The sequence below is a fragment of the Silene latifolia genome, chromosome 7 (assembly GCF_048544455.1).
Source record: "Silene latifolia isolate original U9 population chromosome 7, ASM4854445v1, whole genome shotgun sequence".
Lineage (NCBI taxonomy): Eukaryota > Viridiplantae > Streptophyta > Magnoliopsida > Caryophyllales > Caryophyllaceae > Silene > Silene latifolia.
In genome coordinates, this window is record NC_133532.1 from 97,071,423 (window position 1) to 97,092,224 (window position 20,802).

The following is a 20,802-nucleotide window of genomic DNA, read 5'->3' on the forward strand; positions in this document are numbered from 1 at the left end:
GGGCCACCCGGGCCGCGCGCACCTGCGCGTTGGTCTCGAGGTGGCGGCACTTCTCCCACAGAACCTTGGGTTTGCCAAAGCACGTCATAGGCTGTTACTGATTTGTGAGGCATTGAAACCGGTAAACGGTTTGAATAAGCCTACATTTGTGGAGTCGCCACCATTTTTTATGGAAAAGTGGAACCGTTCGAATACCTCGTGCCAGGTCAATACATAAAGTAGTGACATGAACACTAAAAACTCGTTACCCTTTGCATTTATATCTAGAATGACTCTCGAAGATGCCAATGGACACGGATGTTCAGAGATAACTGGAGTAAGGGGTGAGGGTACGTATTACCCGCCCGCCTCGAAAGCGGCCTCTACTAATGATTAGGGAAATTATTCATATTTGATATGTTGTCGATGTAATGCATGCAGATTAATCCTATCATGTGAAATTAGACTATGTCGGTTAACACGTGTTTTAGCAAACATTGTGGTCGAAGTAGAATGTTAGATTCAATTACAGGTGAATGCCTAGTAAATAAACCACACATAACAATAATTAATAAAATTACAATAATTACAAGGCTTATCTGATCTACGTCAAAAGCACGCTCAAAACGGGATTTCGAAGAAGACAAAAAAAAGAAATTAAAATACGAAAATACGTCAGATTAGAGGTGATAGTACGATTAATAGTCGATTTAAACCATAATTAGGAGCTACGTCAAAGCGAGAAAGAGTTCAGGGACAGAAACTAACCCAGAACAGGCGCAGCATCTACTGCGTCCCTTGGAAGAGGAGTGGCACTTCCTGCGTCTGGCTGTGAAGTCAGAACTGCGAGATTGTTATCGTTCATTGATAAATTTAAGGTCGATTATTGATTTTAGATTCGACTTCAAGTGTTTTAATTGATTACATGCATCTGAAACCGTCATAAAGCGAATTAAAGATGAGAATTTAGAATGATTTACATGACTACGATGAGCTCGTGTCGGAAATACAAAAGAAGCAAAACTTTGAACTTAAAAGTAGAATTAAATTTTTAAAACTGAAATCAAATAAAGTAAACTATGTAGAAAAGACGGATTCCAGAGAATCGATATGAGAAAATCGACCCTTTAAAATCTGGGTTTGAATAGAGAACGAAAACCCACAAATATTGAATTATAAGGGATTTATGTCGAATTATGCATTATAATTTAAAAGTATTAGTTAAAAGCATATTTATATATTGAAAAGAACAAAAGAAACGAAAGAATAAGAGAAAAGGGGAAATTGCAGAAAGTCGAGGAGGAAGAAGAAGAAGAGCAGGAGCAGCGGCAGCCTCGGGAAGAGGCTCAGCTAGTGCTACGACTGTTCGAAGAGGCACAGCTGCTGTTACGTTTCTTATCGACGTCAGACCTCCGCTGTTTTATAAAGACGGTTTTAAAAGATTAATTTTAAGACGGTTTCTGAACGTGCTTTTGATATACCTTACATTAGATGATACAAAATAAAAGTACAATAAATAAATAGACTTACACCCTCAGACTTACATGTTTGACGAAACGAGATTGACTAAAGCTATCGTTTACTGATTGCTCGACTCGAATATGTGTGGAAAGCGCCTTTGTTAAAGGATTTAAAAGATTGATTAGGTTGATAAAAGTGGAGTTGGTCAAATTAGTCGGTCTATGCAACGTGACTGGGACTCAGAATGATTTGAGCTTACGTGGTCGATTGATCAAACATGTAGGCGTCGAAAGCAATAGCGTAGTCTAGAATGCAAAGAGAGAGAAAGAAAGGGCGGAATACTCGCGTGCTAAATATGGAGACCGAAGGTCTCTATTTATACTAAACACATGAAGGAGTTTAGGAATGACACGGATACGGAAACAAATCACGGAAATATTCTGGAAAGCATGGAAACAGGGTTGGGGAAGCGGCACAGCAGCCACTGCGATCTTTGGAAGAGGCGCAGCACCTGCTGCGTCATTTCCCCAGAGGTTTCCTCCTCAGCAAGATAGATTTACGCGTTGCTTTATGGAATTTCGGTAGATATACACTTCCTTATTCCGTGAAACACAATGTGCGGAAGACATTTCCTTAAAAATATTAATTTTAATTAGGAATACATATCCAGAGAATTCTAGAACACTCAGGAATATTCCGATTCGGCATTTAAACGTTTTTTTAGAAAATGAAGAAGTTTTTTACCCGGACTCCAAATGAACTCTAATTACTGTCAAAACGACCGTATCGGCACGTATATGATGACCATGATGTTGACTCGAGTGCTTGAGCTACCACTTGTCGATGAACTTACGAACTGTAATAAAATCATTCCGCGTATCAAACCTGCGGCCCAATCATCACTGGGTGGTTGGCGGGAGGTGTAGAAATAAGGTATCTACAGTTTCGTGTTTTATCGCTTTATTTAATTTGAAAAATTAGATTTAAAAGCGGTTTTAAACGAGGTTTTTATAGACGGTTTTATGCTCGATTTTAGAACGGTTTTGAGCACGCGTTTCGAGGCATGGCTTTTGTATAACCCACCCCTCATTGGTCCCACATTCAATTCCTCATACCACCACCATTCCCCCTCCTTTCTCCACCTCAAACCCGACACCCAAACACCCCCAACCACACCTGCATCCCCTGTTTTTTGAGCCCAACCCGCAACCCCAAACACCACCTAACCCAACCCCAACTAGCCTAGCAGTCACCCAACACCTGAACAATAACCCAACACCTATCCTAGCCCAAACCCACATCCTAACCTGTACCAAAACCCGCACCTATAACCCAACCCAAGCCCCTGTTTTGCCGCGCCAAAACAGGGTGCAACCCGTCCCCTTTTCAAGCCCATCCAAGAAACCTCCCTTCCTCCGTTTCTCTTACTTATTTCCCAAGTCAGAGAAGATATTTTGGTCATCCAACCTGTAACACCCCCATACTCCAAGTGCCTTACCAAGACCACTTAAGGTATGCGAATGCTACCATCTCGGTTACCCGAGGCAATGAATATCAAATAGACCATAAAGAAACGTAATTTAATAAATAGTTTAACATGATACAAGTTCAACCAAAACGGATAATGTAAAATACAACTGTTCTCAAAATGTTAAACCAAATAAACAAAATGAAAGAATGTTCGACACAGCGGATGACTTCTAAAACTGCTCGTGATAACTCAACCCAGCAATCCCATGCGCATAAACTTATACCTGCTCAATAATTGCTCACCATCCCCGAATGGATCACCACAGTTTTAAAAACATTTAAACGGGGTCAGTACTGATTACACAAAACAAACAGCTTCAATAAAACAACATTACAAACCAATCCAATCCACCAACTCCGTCACATCACCTCACACCTGACTACACACTAAAGTGTGTAGTTTTGCCAGAATACTCATCGCAACAAGTATTCCACACCGCCAGTGGGGGACCGCCGTCGTTCCCACCTAAGCCCCGCTCATCTCATCCGAGCGATAAACCCATGTTCCTTAATGTGCACATCCCTTCTGTGGCGGGTTCCACAGAAGGCGAATCAAGGGCGTGAAGCCACTCCCGCAAGTGACTCCACTCAGTTGAGGACGCACCTCGCAAACCACGGATGATATACAATAATCACATTATACTACCAACAGTCACCAATTAAAAAACCAATGCCAAGACGATATACAAAAACAACAGTTAATCACCAACACAACCATGTAATCAATACTGAGTAGGGAAACCCTATCTGGAATAGCAATCACACGAGACCGTCTAGCAGCTAATCAGAACTTCTCCGCTACGAATCCTCCTCCTATAACATGTATACATACAATTACTACCAACACATCATAATACTCCCAAATCCCCCAAATCTACCCAATTAGGGTTTAACCAAAGCCAACGAAATACTATAAAAATTATACAAGAAGCTTACCCTTGACACAACAATCACAACGGTATAACGAACGCGACAATCCCACGATCCTAGCCTTGGTATTTGCTAATAATGCGAGAGATGCGAACAACGTAACTTTTAATCTTCTCTTGAATGGTTTTAGGATGATAAAAGTGTTTAGGAAATAATGACGGAAGCTTTTATATTAATCTCGCGTTATTATCTGAACTCGGCTAATCAATCCCGTAAAACACACTTACTCGATCGAGTGCCCCTTACTCGATCGAGTAACACACGTACTCGATCGAGTACCCATCAGATCAGCTACTGTTTTGCGTAAAAAGCTACTTACTCGACAGAGTAAGTCCCACTCGATAGAGTACCCACAGACATACAAAACCGTAGTATTACAGTCTTCCTTCCTTAAAAAGAACTTCGTCCCCGAAGTTCAACCAATAGACAAAAACAAAACATACTACTTCTACTCCAACACAACAAGATTACCAAAACTCAAAACAAAACTTCCAAACACACTCAAACCGACTCAAGGTAACTACTAATTGTACTAAAACCAACATAAAACATGCAAAAACCTTATGCGACCATCTCCTACCCCCCCTAAAAGAAACATGGTTGCGTCCCCGTAACCACACATACCTGATCAAAAAGAGACGGATACCGCTCTCTTATAGCCTCATCCGCCTCCCAAGTAGCTTCCTCAACCTCATGTTTAGACCAAAGAACCTTAAGTAACACCGTTTCCCCATGTCTAGTTTTCCTAACCTTGCGATCAAGAATCTGTTTTGGTACCTCAAGATAAGATAAGGACTCATCCAACTCGATGTTGTCTACCTCTAACACATGTGAAGGATCACTCACATACTTCTGTAGTTGTGACACATGAAACACGTTATGCACTCTATCCAAAGTAGCTGGCAAAGCTAACCGGTAAGCAACCTCACCCACACGATCCAAAATCTCATATGGTCCGATAAACTTCTGGCTCAGCTTCCCTTTCTTACCAAATCTCATGACACCAAGTCTCGTGCTGATAATGTATTATAAAATGATATAAAATAAGAAATAGAGAATAAATTGTAGAGAGGATTTAGAAGAAAATAAGCATATAGATTGAGGGAGGGAAGAGAGTTCGCGTATCATTCCTTGATGAGGGGGTATATATAAAGTTGACAAGTCTGACCCGACCTGAACCCGAGTAAACCCGATCCGACTGAACCCGAGAATATTACAAACCGACCCGACCCGACCAGACCCGATGACGACCTGTTACCCGACATGACCCGATGAACATTGATCTGAACCCGACCCGATATTGCCCAGCCCGATATTGACCCGGATGAACCGATAATTATTAAGCTTAATATTGATCAAATGAAAGTGATTTTATATTTAGATTGATACGTTTGAGTTAATAATGAAGTCATTAAACCAAATAATGGTTAAAAACTAAATTTAATGGTAAAATATTGAAGTAATGTGAAAGTAACCGGGCCCGATACTAACCTGACCCAAACCCGACTCGACCTAATACATCATTTGATCTGAAATGACACGACCCGATAATGACCCGACCCAAAGCCGATAAATCATTTGACCCGAAATAACCCCACGATAATGACCCGACACGATGATGACCTGAACCCGACCCAATCTGAAAGGGTTGGCTAACCCGATATGGCCCGAACCTGATATGACCGAACTCGACTTGACCCAACCCTAACCCGACATGACTGACCCGATTACCAGCTCTAGGTATAATATACTCCCTCCAATTCGCTATAATGTTCCCTCTTTCCCGAAACGGATTATTCAAGTAATGTTCCCCTTTCCTTTTTTAGGTAACTTTTACTCTTATTTTATTCATCACTCTCTCCTATTACTAAACCCCACACAACTCTTTTACTCTTATTTTATTACTTTCCTTAATGTTTTGGCCCCACAACTCCTTATTTAACTCCTAATAATTCATCTCTCTCTCCTATCAACAAACCCTACATTTGTCCTTTATTCATTTTTATTCATTTTTCTTAAGTATTGTGCCCATCTCAAAGGGAATCATTATGATGAATTGGAGGGAGTATAATACATCAATGATGGATTTATCAACACTTTAGTTACATATATAATGATCATAATGGATACAAGCCTAATAAACATCCACACTAATTATTATTTTACCTTGCAAACAGCCATAATTGTATGCAAACACAAAATCTCATTTGTATGCAAACACAAAATCTCATTTGTGACGGCACGTATCCGTCACTTTGGAGTGACGGATACCATTTTCCCTCACAAATGATCCAAATAGAGGAGAGAGGGAAGCACATGGGGGTGCCCCCACCTTGTCCCCCCCTATCCGTTTTGTGAGTGACATTATCCGTCACTTGCTCCGACCCGTCTTCAGCAAGACTAATTGATATGCAAAATATACAACTATTTAATTATTTATTACCTTATCAAATGAGTCACAAAGTAGGAAAAATGACAACATGAACATCTTCATTACAAAATTTTACATTCCATCAACCAATCTGTTAGGATGGAAACCAACAGGATACCACCAGGTAAAAATAAGTTTCAATATAACAATCCTCGTCGGTTTTTATATTAGTTTTTTCTTAAAATCCTCTTTATTTTTATTAATACAAAAAACGTATGAATATGGTGGTAGAATTTTTGGAATTGCCTTAGTAGAGACTTATTTTCCTGTTAAGGTTGGGCATAAGACGGAGCAGGCAAGAACGGAAAAGGAGCAACTGAAGCGTAAGCAACAGGTGGGCGTAACTTTTTACCAGCAGGTGAAGCTTTTTCCAGATTTTGGCCTTTTGACTCACTATCACCGTCTATTAAGATTGATGATGGTACTACAGATACCTTGGCGTGATCACTGTCCAAACTGGTCTGCCAGCTGTTATACAGACGGTGAAACATAAGTCCTGACATAAATACCGGGAGATAGAGAAGGCTAGCGAGGAACATCCTTCTGGCATTCTTGGTTGTTCTGTTATGGTAGAATGACAATGCTGTTGCGCTGATTGCCAGTGTAAACAAAGTTGACTCAAGACAGAACCATCCTGAGGTCAAACCACCTACAAGATGCAAAAATTATCAGAAGTTTAGAAAAATACACCATGCCCACAAAATACAACAAAAGTGGCTCACACTCATATGCCAAGTAGCCCAATGGAATAAGATATAGGCAGTTTCTCAGAGCAACTAAGGCAGTCCTTCGACCAGAAACGTCAAAAAGAGAGATCATCTTATACCTGCAAATACAAAAAAGGGAGGAGATGGAAGTATGGAACAGATTAAAACAAGGACTTGCCGATCATTATGTACCTCTAGTTCTGAAAAGGAAATGCAATGGCAAATAAATTGACGATGCAAAATTTTGATGATAACATGAGATAAAATTTATCTCAAAACCCAACCTCGTTGGAGCCAGAGATAAGTCACTCTTTTGGTTTGGATATGTTCGTTTGACCCTCTTTACCCCGCCTTACAGGCAGACACTGGAGTAAATGGGCAATCATAAAAAGATGACATAAGATTCAAAAAAGCTTCAGTTTACATACCCTCCTGCAGCATAATCATTTCGACACAAGAATGCAAGTGCCATAAAATGGGGAAGTTGCCAAAAATACAGTGCAGCAGGTAGAACCATTCCATTAAGAGAAACCTCTCCAGAAGCAGCAGCCCACCTGCAAGGCACACGCCAGCATGGTTAGAGAGACATCAGGGCAGTATAAAAGCATGTTTTAACGTCAATAACAAACACAATGGCATAACCTACTATCTAGCTCCTATGTTATTCAGAATATTCATAGGTATCATACTGGTTAGAACTTACGTATCACCCATAGGAACCATGAGCATTTCTCAACTTTCCTTTATGCTTCAAGGACCATAACCCAAATATTGGTATTAGACATAAACAAACAACTCGCACTTAACTACCCGAAGAAACTATTAAAATTAAGCAAGAAGGATATTTAGATAGACCAATAGCCACCTTGTACAAACTCACAAATATCACTCTTCAAGATTTCAACGTAATTGAGCATTTACAGAAGAGCAAACTGAAAATGAGAAAAGGGCAAAGAAACATAATAAATTGAGTGCATTACTGTCATCAAATTTCTCATTCAAACTTAACTCTTTAATATCCAATTTTCTATTATGCATGGTTCTTCCCCTAAGTAGGACCTGCGTTGCCGTTTAGAACCCATGAAAGTACTCATTCATTTATGTGCCCGAGGCTATTGGCTGTGTTTATCCTTCTACTATGCTACTCCGACACTTAACTTTAGTCGCGCGCAAGGTTACATGGTTCGGGGTTCGATTCGGTTCGAGTTCGAGTTCGTAATTCGTGATTCGCTATGTCTACTGAACTGGGTTCGAGGTGTAAATAAATAGTCTATAATTTAATTCGTAAAACTAAACTTTTTTTTATACAAGTTAAGCTTTTTGTTTTTTTTTTTAAATTAAATACATTCAAAGAATTACCGTATTGAAAATAGGAAGTCTTATATTTCTGTCTTTGGAAGTTGTGTAAAATAAAGTAACACTGTCATAAATACTCCATATTACACTTTGGAAGAGTCTTAAAAGTAAGTGTTGCAAAAGACCAAACCACCCTTCTAAAAAGTAACCTAGTAGTCAGCCGCCCCCACTCTTTTAAGGGAGTAAAGATGTATTTTAATAAAATCTTACCTACCAATTATTCCCCATCTACCTTTTACAATCACTCAATAAAATATTAAGCGCGTTCCCTCCCTTCACCTCCAGCCACCAAACCCACCGTGGTAAGTCCTTCTCCGGTGAAGCTATATGGTCTTAACTCTCTCTGTCAACACAGTTCGTGGCTCTGACCGGCCTGGGTCGCGAACTCCGGCGACCTGGTTCGCGAACGACCCCGGTTCGGGTACGACGAACCTGGTTCGGGAATCGGGGGTGCGAACTCCGAATCATGTAACCATGGTCGCGCGCCGCATGTCTGATACAGGAAGTGTCCGACATGACACGGCACTTCGGCCTTTATTTTAGATTAAAAAAAATTGAAAAAGTAGCGGAAAATAATTGTATCCCATACTTCAACACCATGTCGTATCCAACACTCGTAGTCGAGTCAAAGTAACATAGCTTTCATACATGTACTTTCTTTCATTTGTTTTTGCTTTTCTTAATGTTTATAACAAGGGCCAAATACTTGGAAGTTGGAATAAACAGCCTACTTGGAAGGATATGCCTACGTCATTTTAAGAGGTTTTGAATTTTGAGAACTGCTCTACCACTAAGACTATTTCTTCAAATTTTACGCCACACTTCTACTCTTACCTATCAGTGTTTTTACAGATCTACGTAAAGCAAAAGCCCCCTGGACCTTCAGAAAATGGCTCTTGTACGATATATGGGCAGAAGCCGAAAAAATAAATATGACAGTCTTGATACACTGCTAAATTAAGCACGTTGTTGTCTACTTTAGCCAGACACCTTGTGATGCAGGAGCATACTTGGAAGAGCAAATGAAGTTCTAATTAGTAGGGACATTTCCTAGGTTCAAGAAGGGTTCAAAATAGGTTTGCATCAAGTGATCAAGCTAACTCGGGAAAGAAAAGATGGAAGCATAGGTGAGTCCTTGAAGTAGCGGTCAAGGCACGCAAATCAACAAAACCGTGTTTGTGAAGCAAATACACTATAACAACATTACCCCAGTGCCTCAATGGCTCCCGCAAATTGCGGGGTAAAGGGGATCAGACGTACGCAGCCTTACCCTTGTGTTAGCAACACAAAGAAGCTGTTTCCGAATGACCCAAGATGGAAATTGCGTCGAGAACTGCATCGAAGGACCGCTACTTCACAAAAGAAAGAAGCGCAGCCACTTTAGTGAGCCATTTTGATTTATTCCATTATAATCCATAACCAAAGAGTAATGAGTCTTTGGCTCCATTAGAAATATGGAAATATGAAGCAAATACACTGCTTGGAAGATTTCCTAAAGTCGTTCTAGTTGCTTTCCTAGTTCGGTGTTTTTATTTCCTAATTAGTTTAGGGAAGCTTTATTTCCTAATCTTAGATAGAATAAGTTGTGTTTCCTAATCAGTTTAGGGAAGGTGTTAACTATATTTTATTAAGAGTCCTGGAACCGACCTAAAGCCTATTTAGGACGTTCCATATAGCTATAAGTAGGACACGAGTTAGCTTGTTATTGGGACTTGGGAGGTTATATTCGAGTTTGGGTAATAAGAATTACTTCTGTTTTGCGAAGAACTTTAATTAAGCTTGGGAGTTTAATTGTCGACTCTTCCTTGCGAGTTTGAGTTTGTGTGTTATACTTTGTTCCTTGTGAGGTTGAGGATAAGCACATCACTATCTCTTAATTCGTTCCAACTCCTGAGCAATTTCACGTTCAATTTAACGTTGTTTACATCAATTAATTTCCGCTGCAACATTACTCTATAAATAGTCCAAAATTCGACCAAGATATACATCACCTTGTCCCAAACACACTAGTGTTTTGAAACCAAAAGTAAAACTAGTAAGAGTCTCATTGACATAATCACGGATGGAACAAGAAATCAACTCCCCTTTACCTACAATTCACATTGCAACGGGAAGTGCTATGTCGGGGCGGGGGGACGAGAAAAGAAAGGGCTCCGAAGAGAGAAATTGAGGTTACCCAAAAATCGGCCTAGGTCCCCATTTAGTTGCAAAAACAAATTCATTCTTTGTCTCTCACGGGAAAAAAAGTTCTCATCAGACGTCATCCAAATTAAGTTAATCAGAATAAGACTGATTAGTCTGATTTGTAAAGACTCTCAAGCTTATGGTACAACCTAAGGTAGCATTAACATCATATTTAGGCACTACAGAAAATCATACCCGAGAAGTGGTGGAATAGCACCGACAACAGCTCCAACCCATGTATTTACAGGGTGTATTTGCTTCAGTGGAGTATATATAAATGCGTAGAGAAAGAGATTAGAAGCTGCTAGTCCAGCCGCCAAGGCGTTAGCCTGCAAAAAACTTGCGGCAAAATTGCCAGATTTAGTCTCTCTACTCATGCGAGTAAATATGCAAGTTTATACAGATATAACTAAACCAGTTCTCCACCTTGCACGCTAATAAACCAGTTCCCAGTATCCCCATTGAAGATGCCCAGCTGACAGCGTGTGATACAGTCATACGCCCTGACGGTAATGGCCTCTGCATTGTTCTCTTCATCAAGGCGTCATTTTTTACTTCAAAAACCTACAGATAAAAACATTGTGATGTTAGAATCTGCAATCACCATCACTGCAAGCGGCACCAGTCAAAACACCATTTCAACATCATGGATAACCACCACCACCTCTGAGCAGATAGCTGGATTAAAAAGAGTAGCATGAATTTTGTAATTGTGGACTCCAGCGTACGTTAGGGCATAAGAAATCGGCAAAGGACCATTGATAGCAGCTACAACATTAGTAGTCTGTCCAATTTCTTGAAATAGGGAGCAATGTTCTATTTAAACAATAGTATTAGTACTTGATCTATGTGAAGGTCAGTACATTTTCTTGTTCTGTTAGTAGCATAGTAAGCTTTGACTCATTTCTGGATCAACGCTTTGTTTTTTCTAATTATCTTAGAGCTTAAGATGGAGATTCCATATCAATTTTGGCATCAAAGTGCTCCTTGATTGTTTGTATTTGAATAATGCACATATCCTACAAGGCCACCCTCAGTTGGAAAATGTCTTGCTTAACCACATAGTTTGCACCTTACCCACCAACCAGACCCATGAACCTTAACTTTCCAACAAGTCAGCCAGTGTAGTATTTTGATCTTCAACATGAAGCCACACCTCATCCTTCAAACAACAGAAACCTTTAACCTTTTCAACTTTATCTGTACCCATTACATTTCAAAGTTGAATTTCCCACATTATCCAATAAATGAATGATAAAATGGGGACAAAACTCTCCTTTTGCTACAGATGAGGCTAATTTACAAGAAGTTATCCTTTCAAGCTTATATAGTCTGATAAAGAAGATGCAGGTTTTAGCAACAGAATGAGAAACTGTATGTACAAGCTGGAAAGAATGGCTACAGCGGATCAGTTTCAAAGACTTGCACATTGAAGCAAATTGTAAAGGGTTCCTGATGTCTTACACTCATATCTGCTCAAGAAGCCATAGATTAGAATGCTCCAGCCTTGGCCAAAACAAACAATGTATGATAGAAAAATCAAGAAATGTCATAGTGCCACAAATCCATGAAGAAATGCTAAAATGATGTCGGAATTTGCCGCATTTATAGCATACCAACAACTGTGGTTACAAGTACGGTAATTTACGGTCATGTCGAACTGGACTGTTTATCCATACACAGATGAATACCTCAAAACAAACAAACAAAACAGCATTTTCCTACGTGACTTTCTTTTTGTCTTCAACAAGTGGCGTGAAACGTCTTTTAAACACAAACAGCAGAAATCGGCATACTGAATACACACAATGTACGGATTTAAAAGAGAATAATAACAAGGACAAATGACCTGAAAAATTCAAGAGATATGAGCATGGCCTCAATAAGCAAATAGGAGATGGAAAGCAGAAAATATCATCTCTGTCTCTAAAACTCGAGAAATATTAAACTAACCTGATTTAAAGAGTTAGCAGATGAAGCAACCATCATCGTCCCAGCACAAGTCCAACAGAGACCAGCAAAATCAATGACCTGGCCACTGCCAAGAACATATCCAGTCCCAGAAGTCGCAACTACTAGCATACTGAGGTGCACAAAAGTTAAAAGCAGGACGATATCAAGGATAATAACAAAATTATCTGTTGAGTTTGTAAAGAAATAGATAACAAACAGCACAATGTGCCCAGGCAATTATGACTTGAAGATACTTGAAGGTTTCTTAACAAAAACACAAAAAGCCTAATTGTTACCAATCAAGTACAACAATGGAGACTTGAAAGATAATTGTTCCTGCATGACACACACTGGCTATTGCTAGCTATGTGGAAATTTACTATATCAATAACAAAGACATCAGTTTTCTAGCTAAAAATAAAGCAGGCTAAGAATACAGTTTTTGAATTGCAGTAAGCTGATATGATCAAGGTTGCTTAGCGCCTTAAGCCCTTAACTTAAGCACAAGGCTGAGTAGGCCGACTGTTTCCACATAATTTGACTTGCAACAGGATAACCAATCATGCTTCAATCGCTGACCACACTTTAAAACTGACATTTCATAATAAACTAAATCATTGTCAAGTACTCTAACAAAATTTGCATGTGACCAATACTTTATTTTAGTACCATAAATAAAATCGACCAATACAAGCATAAACCTACTCGGACCAATGTCTGGTGAAACCACGCTCCAAGCACCCAATCAACGCCCCGGTACCTCCTTAAGAAGAGCATTCACAGTGAATTAGAACTTGGATCCAGCAGCCTGTTAAAATGATCCCTCATAACCACCTCACTTGGCTGTCTCCCACCTCTACTAATCCTCTTTAAAAAAAAGTGCATTTTTACCGACCATATCACCAGCTTTGGTAGTTCTAATCCTAATATCGCCCACTAGTATAATTGACATCCCCAACCCTAAACTCAAAATATATTGTGATCTGTAACTATGGTTGATAAAGAGGTTTCCCCATTCTATTGATCTAACTCATAGAGAGCAATCATCCTAATAATTGACTAATTAGTGATAGATTGTACATAAGCGGAAATAAAGAAAAATGAAAAGAAGAAAAAGGGTACCTTAATCTGGCCTTGGAAAGCTCCCAATAACAGTGGCCGTAATGCGAAACGATGCCAGCGACATCCCGGGAGAGAGAAGAAGAAGAAGCGGCGGCGAGAGTGGAAACGGGATGCGAGGGTTGAGGGATAGTTGATGAGTATAATTGAGAAAGAGGGGGAAATCTAGAATGAAAAATGGTAGAGCGTGAAGAAGAAGAAGAAGAAGAAGAATAAGAATTAATAATATTATTATTATTATGTTTTGAAAGAAGGAATTTGATTTGCTTTGATGAGTTTCTCCACATCGTCACAATCACCGCCGGCGACGGTAGACACACAAGATGATTGTTTTACTCCAGAAGACCAACTTCAAAATGCGCATCAATTCCGAATTCACTACCTACTCCCCTCGCCTTATATCGCTCTCTTTTTCATCCGAGGAGGTCATATGTCCACAAATACTATCCTACAACTAGTTGTATAATAAATTTATGTCAAATGCGTCAAAGTTATCGAAATTTTTCTCACACAAAAGTTGTTGAGTTATTTTAAAAGTTATTGAGCTATTTTACGAACTTATTGAGCTTAATTATTATTCTGTTAAGCTCAACAACTTTGTAACATAACTCGATAATTTTGTTAATAGAGCTCGACAACTTTGTAACAAAGCTCCACAACACTAAATAAGTTGTATATACAACCGGTTGTATAATACATTAACTGGTCATATGTCCTATTTTATGTCTCATCTTGTCTCTCATTACTCCTCCGACACATTAGCACTTTAAATTTAATATTATCATTTTTATTATTTCAAATATGATGTGTCATGATCTTAAGGAGATAAGACATAAGATGGGACATAAAAGTGGGACAGGTGATCTCCTAGGTAGCACCGACACGGACACGGACACTGACACGACACGGACACGGGACACGGCATCCCATGAAATTTAGGACACGGGACACGTCATTTAAATTTAATAAAATATATATATTATAGTTATTTATGTGTGATTATATTTTTGAAAAAGTATTGAATATAAATTTAAATAAGTGAAGGTAAAACTTGACGTTAATTATGACTCATTCTCATTTCCAAAACAAAAAACCAACTTATAATCAATGTATTTCGACATCTCATTAATAGTCTAAAGAACATCATTTAGCCCCAATTCAACTTATTTTCCCACCAAATTAAACCATATAACAATTCACGCCATTTACCTTAAATTCAACTTGATTCCGTTTGAAGGTGTGTCCAAATACCATGGACACGTGTCGGACACGTGCCCAAATAAAAGATGAAAGTTAGACACGGCTTTACAAGTGTCCGACACGTTTTGACGTGTGTCCGACGAGTGTCGTGTCCGACACGGGTGTCCGACACGGGAAGGCCGATTAGGAGGAGTGTCCGTGCTACCTAGGTGATCTCTACTGCAGAATAGGTAGTACTCGACCGTGTAAGTCTGTGTGCCTCCTGGTCAGGTTACTGTCCAGAGCACCCAGCCAAGTAGTGAAATACTCGGTCGAGTACCCCAGGTACTCGACCGAGTACCCGGTCTGACAGGATTAATTTTCGCGGTTTTGTTTATAATAAGTGAAGAAGTATATAAATCGTTTCCTCGGTCTTTTATCATTTTATATTATTTCTAAAAGCACTTTTCACAAAAAGAAGAACGACGTTCTACTGATTCTCTATTTTTGTAAGCAATTCCAAACTGGGGTTCTTCATTCCTTGAGCTTTTCGCTTCTAGTTTCGTGTCAATCGTTGGTAAGCTTTATACCCTTGTTATTTTACTATCTTGTTTAAGTTTTGGCAAACCCTAATTGGGTGATTTGGGAGTTTTGGGTAGAAATCGGTTTATGATGTGTACTTGTTGTTTATTGCTGTAGGTGACGATGTGGTACTTTTGTACATTTGTATGATTGGCTGCAATTATAGCAGATTGCGAAAAGGTAGGGTTTTCCCTACTCAGTTGTCTGATTAATTGGATATAAGATGATGATGGTTGATTTATTGGCATGATTATTATTATTATTGTGATTGTGATATATTGGATGATTGGTTTTGGTTATTTGGTGTATTTGTTGTTCTTGAGGTGCGTCCTCGGCTTAGTGGAGTCATCATTGGGAATGGCGTCACGCCCTTGATTCGCCCTTTGTGGTTCCCGTCACAAGGGGGATGTGCACATTAATGGACATAGGTTATTCGCTCTTGGAGTTGAGTGTGTCTTAGGTGGTAAGGCTGCGGTCCCCACTGGCGGTGTGGATTACCTATTGCGATGGGTAATCTGGCAGGGCTACACACTAAAAGTGTGTAGTCAATGATTGGAGGTTATTGGAGTTGGAGGAATGTGTGATGAAGTGCTTGGATGTTTTCTTTGTTGCATTCTTTATTTTGGTTAATCAGTTGACTGACCCCGTTGTTGTTTTACAAAACTGTGGTGATCCATTCGGGGATGGTGAGCAGTTGATTAGCAGGTTGCAGTGGATAGCTCGCGGGTCACGGCTGGGATGGAGTCATCACTTAGTTTTAGCATGTCTAGTTTCCGCTGACTTTTGATACAGTTGTTTATCACATTCTTTTCACACTTTTGTATACCTTTCGGATTTTGGTTTCAATTGTACGCACTAAATTTATAAACCTTAAATTATGTTTCTTTCTGGTCATTTTTGATATATTGTACCTCGGGCAACCGAGATGGTAGCACTTTCATATGTTAGGGTGGTCCTTGGTAAGGCACCTTTGTATTAATGGGCTCTACGTGCTTGACTTAGACAAACATATCTATCACATAGACAATAAGAAAATCAAGTCTAAAGACACAAATCAAACTTACCTTTGGCATTGTCGTTTAGGCCACATCAATACAAAACGAATTCAAAAACTCCATAAAGATGGAATTTTGGATCAGTTTAACTTTGAGTCATATGATGTCTGTGAAGCTTGTTTGATGGGAAAGATGACAAAATCACCCTTTATTGGAAGGGGTGAAAGAGCTAGTGATCTCTTAGGCCTCATACATACAGATGTGTGTGGTCCTATGGGTACTAGTGCTAGGGGTGGATACGGTTACTGCATAACATTCACTGACGACCTAAGTAGATATGGTTATGTCTTTTTGATGCGCCATAAATCTGAATCTTTTGAAAAATGCAAAGAATATCAGAATGAAGTCAAAACCAACTTGGCAAGACAATAAAAGCACTTCGATCCGATTGAGGTGGCGAATACTTGAGCCAAGAGTTTGATGATCATCTCAAGGGTTGTGGAATTCTTTCACAACTGACTCCACCTGGCACACCTCAATGGAATGATGTATCTGAAAGGAGAAATAGAACATTATTGGATATGGTTCGATCGATGATGAGTGAGGCTGATCTTCCTATTAGCTTTTGGGGTTTTGCACTTCAAACTGGAGCTCTCACACTTAACCGGACGTCGTCTAAAGCTGTGGAAAAGACACCATATGAGATATGGAGAGGAAGAGTTCCAAAGTTGTCTTTTCTGAAGATTTGGGGTTGTGAAGCTTATGTGAAACATCTTATTTCTGATAAGCTTGCACCCAAATCTCACAAATGTTTCTTTGTAGGTTGTCCTAAAGAAACAAAGGGCTATTACTTCCACAATAAAACCGAGAACAAAGTGTTTGTGGCTCGGACCGCTTTCTTCCTAGAAAGGGAACTAGGGATTTCCTTTCTAAAAGAAAGAGTGGGTGTAAAATTGAACTTAGAGAAGTTCGGGAGCCACAAGATATTCCCATGTCTACTGAAAGTCAGGAAGAACAAGAATTATCTATAACATCCGATGTTTTTCAAATGTTGAAGAGATTGAAGATGTGGTTCCAGCTCTACGTAGGTCAAGCAGGGAAATCCGTCAGCCAGATAGATTAAATTTACCTATTGATGAGTAGTATTTTAGTCAATTTTTACCCCGCATTTATATCTTATTCCGACTCGATTTTGCTTGCTTAATTGATTAAATAGCTCATTTTATTAGTTTAAATTATTAATTAGTGAATTTATTATATTATTACAAATAATTGTTAGTTTCGTAGAATCGGTATTGCTTTCGTAGTTGCTCTTTCATGGACAAACATTACTCTTTTTTGGACTTTTTGCCATTATTTTTCCATACCTTGCCCTTCCCCCCCCAAAAAACAAAAAACAAATACTCTCTAATTCTCTTCCTCACAAAATTAACCAAATTCGTCAAATTACTAAAGCATGGACCGTAGTTCTCATGTCGATCAAGTAATCATTCTAATTTATTTACTTTACTTTATTAGCTATGTTATACCAAATTAGGGAGAGAAAATTAATTTGAATTAATGAAATTAGGGTTTAGAAATAATTGTAATTGAAAAGTTTCTTGGTGAAATTCCTTCAAAAATTGGACAACCGCAACTTTTGGAACAACTTAGCTTGAGTAAAAACCATTTGACAGGAAATGTACCAAAAAATATTAAGCTAGTTGACTAATTTTAGGGAGTTTGCAGGAGAAATTGCAGATGAGATATCAAATTGCACGGCAGTATCAAGCTTGAATTTTTGCCAAAATGGTTTTTCTGATGTGGCTGGTCCGATGCAGGGGATCCAGTGCAAGGATCTGATAATACGGTCGATGCGGGGAGGAGAGGCGGCGCGGCGGTGGGGAAGCCCGGTTGTTTGACGGAATTTGATTGTAATTTGAGAGGATTATGCAAAATGGGAAAATGAGGGTGGATAAATGACAAGGATATAATCGTCATTTATGTCCATGATTAAGTAAATCATGTACATGAATGAGCATAACCCATTGCTTTTTGTTAGTTTGATTTTATAGGTACCGAGAAGAATAAGACGAGGTTCGAGATAGAAATCGGGTCAAGGAAAATTAAACAAGACAAGTGAATGGAGGAGTTGAGGTCACGTTGACTGTGAAATTAAATTGTCAGCTATTTCCATGATTCCTTGCATCACCATCTTCATCATTTAATTCTCCTTCGTAAAACCATATCAAGCAACCAATCATGCTGCCCCAAATCACCAGCTCATTCGTCAAATTCGATTGAATCGAATCCGTCTCCGCTGCCTAATTAATCGACCAACCACCTGCTCTTCCCACTTCCGTCAACTCAACCAGCAGGTTCCTCTCATTCACATCTGCTACTTCTCATCTGCCCGCGTCCCAGAACCACCATGACGGCAATTTGACATCCATGGATTCAATCAACAACAGCAGCAGCTCTCAGCCCCAAAACACGAGTGAAAGGCGAATCCGACATCTACCCTCCTTCAAACCACCAGTCCGGACCGCCAGCACCATCACTCCATCATTCATCATCGATTCCGAGCAGTTAAACCATGACCTGCAACCAATCTGACCACCAAGGTCGACAAATTCAACCGAAGTGGCACCAAACCCGAGTCCAGGCTACAAACTCCAACAATTTGACCGTGGTCCGCCCACACAGCCACCACGACTCTTGTCCAGTTCTACGGCGAGCCACCGAGCCAACACCACGCGTCCTAGCTTGCTTGAAACCCGTTTTGCTGATGGGTTTTACGAAGTAATTGGTTTAATTGGATTGAGTTGACTCGGTTAATTTGTTGACGACTGATGGTTTTGAAGAAATTATAAGAAGGAAGAATAAAATGACAGAACTGCCCCCGTAATCATTCTTATTGTTGTGTTTAAGTGAAGGGCGGTTTGGTCTTTTAAGTTTCTTTTATTTGAGTTGTATAAAAGCTCACAAAAACAGACAACATGGAGCCCTCATTTTTCTTTAGACACAGCCGCACCAATCAGATAGAAAAACAGTAGGCAGTAGTTTAGGATAAAAACACAAATCTCATATATTTTCCCCATATTTCATGGTTTAATTGGTTTAATGACTCCTTTAATTCAACTGTCAAGTTTTAATCTTTTGTAATCCATTTTTAGATCTATGCAATTTCTAGTCTTTCCTCTTATATGGTATCAATTTCTCATCTTTCTCTTTTCTTACTGTTTTTATTTATTTATTGTTGTTTAGATAATTAGTTTAGTCACTTTAATTAATTAAAGTTTTAGTCTTTAATCCTCTTATCATGTTTAGTGTTAGTTTAATAATATTAGTCATTAGATTTGTTCAAAGTTGGAATCTTTATTGTCAAATTATGTTTACTTTCATGTTTAGTGTAGTATTTAATGTGTCTTGTGTTGGATTAAATAGGATTAGTGATTAGTATTTTCTTTAGGATTCGATTTAACCCGACATGTGTAAGTTACTTGATTAAAATCCATTTTCATTAGTTGTTGGAGTGTTGGTTAAGGAAGATTGGAGGATTTGACTTATTATAGTCTTATTTATTGTTGGTGATTGACTTTTGACTCTTGACCATTGGTGAGAACCAATTAGGTTGGGAGTTAGACCGCCTCATTTAGACTAGTTGTCGACCTAGGTTGAACCCGGGAGGGAGAACCGAAGGAGGGTGCCTTCAATCTTGAGTTTGAAATCGCCCCTCGAGAGAGGGAGTGAGATGACTTGGAACCAACGCGGGTTTAATAACCTTGATCAATACTCGGATATTTTGGTATTGAATTAGGGAGTTCGACTTACGAACCCGAGAGGGAGGTAGGTTGGGGTGACTAGTGTCCTATTATGAGCCAGAGAGGGAGTTAGTAGGCGAATTAGAGGCGTTTCCCCTTAAGACATCTCCTTGACAACTAATTGAGGGATTTATTATAGTAAATGATCATGTTGGTGGAGAAAATCGGATCCTAGTCCTTTCTTTATTGTTTAGACCATTATTATTTCTATTACTTGCTTTCTTACTTTAGTTGCCTTAGTTAGTTATTAATTTAGTTAATTAGTTTAATATCTACCAATTTCATGATTCACGTAGCTAACTCATAATTTAAGACAAAACTAGTACTCAAACTTGATCTCCTTGTGATTCGACCTCGACTACCCTACTACATTAGTTGAGTTAATTGTTTGATTGGGGGAGTGCGACAAACCCACTATCACCCGTGACTGATGGAAATGAAATTCTCCTTTTGGAAAGTGAAGAGTTTAGGATTCTAAGTACCTAAGAGGGGGAGGTGGTGAATTAGGTACTATTTTAAAATTTCAACTTAAATCTTTATTGTTTAAAGATAAGTTGATGAACAATGTGAAGAACAAGTGGATACATCAATTA

At 39.1% G+C, this 20,802-nt stretch overlaps 1 protein-coding gene across 1 annotated transcript; it reads right to left on the reverse strand.

The window, feature by feature from the left end:
* Positions 1-6,310: 6,310 nt before the first annotated feature.
* Positions 6,311-14,059, reverse strand: LOC141592385 (protoheme IX farnesyltransferase, mitochondrial). Its single transcript, XM_074413017.1, has 7 exons — positions 13,654-14,059; positions 12,532-12,661; positions 11,005-11,142; positions 10,774-10,907; positions 7,467-7,592; positions 7,054-7,157; positions 6,311-6,980 (listed from the first exon to the last, which is right to left on the reverse strand). The coding sequence occupies exons 1-7, from the start codon at positions 13,935-13,937 to the stop codon at positions 6,601-6,603; spliced, it is 1,296 nt and encodes a 431-aa protein (XP_074269118.1). The 5' UTR covers positions 13,938-14,059; the 3' UTR covers positions 6,311-6,600.
* Between the last annotated feature and the right edge of the window lie 6,743 nt (positions 14,060-20,802).

Coding starts and splice junctions, on each gene's coding strand:
- LOC141592385 (XM_074413017.1), bottom strand. CDS start 13,937: ATGTGGAGAAACTCATCAAAGCAAATCAAATTCCTTCTTTCAAAACAT. Junction 7,158..7,466: donor AATGATTATGCTGCAGGAGG/GTATGTAAACTG, acceptor TTGTATTTGCAG/GTATAAGATGATCTCTCTTT. Junction 6,981..7,053: donor GGGCTACTTGGCATATGAGT/GTGAGCCACTTT, acceptor TGCATCTTGTAG/GTGGTTTGACCTCAGGATGG.